The 1,939-nt window shown below is 60.3% G+C and overlaps 1 protein-coding gene across 1 annotated transcript in view; it reads right to left on the reverse strand.

Moving 5' to 3' along the window:
* Nucleotides 1–1,939, reverse strand: part of KIF3C (kinesin family member 3C) — a 23,131-nt gene that overhangs the window by 6,711 nt on the left and 14,481 nt on the right. The window contains exons 3-4 of the mRNA XM_033511526.1: nt 791–1,077; nt 126–234 (exon numbers count right to left, since the gene is read on the reverse strand). Of these exons, the coding sequence (XP_033367417.1) occupies nt 126–234; nt 791–1,077 (396 nt within the window). The remainder of the gene's footprint in view (nt 1–125; nt 235–790; nt 1,078–1,939) is intronic.

The following is a 1,939-nucleotide window of genomic DNA, read 5'->3' on the forward strand; positions in this document are numbered from 1 at the left end:
CATCCATCATCCATCATCCATCCATCATCCATCATCCATCATCCATCCATCCATCATCCATCCATCCATCCCATTTATCCAACACCTTCCCAGCCCCTGGCACACCCCAGGGTCCCCTCACGTACCCGGAAGCGTGGGTGGGATCTCCTGGCCATGGCCACCCGTGCGTACTGGCTGATGGGTCTCTTGTAGCCCACGGCAGAGGTCGGTCGCCTCTTCATCTGGGAGCTGTTCCTGGAGCACACGGAGCGGGGAACGTGACCCAACAGCACCGCGTCCCAGGGGACCGAGGGAGCAGCGTCGGTGAGGGAAGGGCGGCCCTTCCCATGGGGCTGGGCTTGGAGGGGATTCCCACCCATGGGAACCTGCAGGAGTCCCAGACACCCCAGCCCTGGGGCCACTCGTGAGCATTGGCATGGACAGGGACACAGGGATGGGGACAGGGACGGGGACAGGGACACAGGGATGGGGACAGGGACACAGGGATGGGGACACAGGGATGGGGACACAGGGATGGGGACACAGGGATGGGGACAGAGACACAAGGGATGGGGACAGAGACACAAGGGATGGGGACACAGGGATGGGGACAGGGACAGGGACACAGGGACAGGGATGGGGACACAGGGATGGGGACAGGGACACAGGGATGGGGACACAGGGATGGGGACAGAGACACAAGGGATGGGGACACAGGGATGGGGACAAGGACAGGGACACAGGGACAGGGATGGGGACACAGGGATGGGGACAGGGACAGGAACACAGGGACAGGGACAGAGGGACGTACCCTCCGGTGGGAACCAGGGGCTGGAATTTCCACTGGTCCTCATCGCTGTCGAAGTACAGGCGGTTCATGATCTTGTTCTTCTCCTCAGGAGGGATGAAGTTCTCGATGATCAAGTACCTGAGGGATGGAGCAGCAGAGGAAGGAATTAATGTGACAGGAGACAGAAAACAGCCAGAGGAAAGGCAGGAAGAGGAGGAGACATCACAGGGAGAAGAAACATCCAGAGATGAAAATGGGATGGAAGTGGAGAGGTTGAAGCAATAGATGCAGCCAACAGTGAGGGGAGAGGCAGGAGAGGACGGGCATCAGAGAGGAGCCCCGACAGCTCTGGGGCTCCAGGCAGGACCAGGACCCCTTCCCTCCTCTCCTCCCGTGTCTGCTCCCTCTGAAAATCAAGGAAAGCTCAACAATGCCAAGTGGACCCCAGAGGGAATCTCTCTTCCCATGTTTTTTGGGGCAAGTCGAGCAGCTGTCAAAAACTGTTTTGAGACAACAAGTTGCATCAGTGAGCTGTGGCTTCCAGCCAGAACCATGTCGGAGGAGAGAAGGGGCAAAGCTGGAGATGGAGTTGTTTGGAGTGAAACTGTTCCACCCTGAAAATGCTGAAGTGCTTATAAATATCTGGGGGGGTTACAGGCTCTGAAAGAGAAGAGTGTTTGAAGCGAGAACAAACCCCCGGGGGCGGTGGAGCAGCAGCTGCAGCCGTGGGAGGCTCCCGGAGGGAAAACTCTGCCAGTGCCAGCAGAGCTGGGGTCACCCGAGTCCTGCAGGGCTGCTGTCCCTCCCAGGACGGTGTGGGGGCCCAGCAGGTCACCAGGTGCCCTTGGGAGTCGCTTGCCCCTGGCCACCACTGCCACCTCCCAGGTTCAGCCACAGCCAGGGTTTCTCCTGGAACATTTCCCGGCTTTTCCCCTTTCTCAGCCGTGCTTGGACACCCCCTGGACTGACCCAGCACACAGCTCCCAGGGGCCACACCTGGTGCCACCACTGAGAGCTGGGCAGGCCCTGGCTGTCCCTGTCTCTGGGTGGGGTCAGTCCCTGCAGTCCTACCCCCACTCTGAGCCCCCCAGGCCTGCTGTGAGCCCTGAGCCCCCCAGCCCTGCTCTGAGCCCCCCAGCCTTGCTCTGAGCCCTGAGCTCTGCTGAGTCC

The sequence above is a fragment of the Parus major genome, unplaced genomic scaffold (genome assembly GCF_001522545.3).
Source record: "Parus major isolate Abel unplaced genomic scaffold, Parus_major1.1 Scaffold319, whole genome shotgun sequence".
NCBI classification, from domain to species: domain Eukaryota; kingdom Metazoa; phylum Chordata; class Aves; order Passeriformes; family Paridae; genus Parus; species Parus major.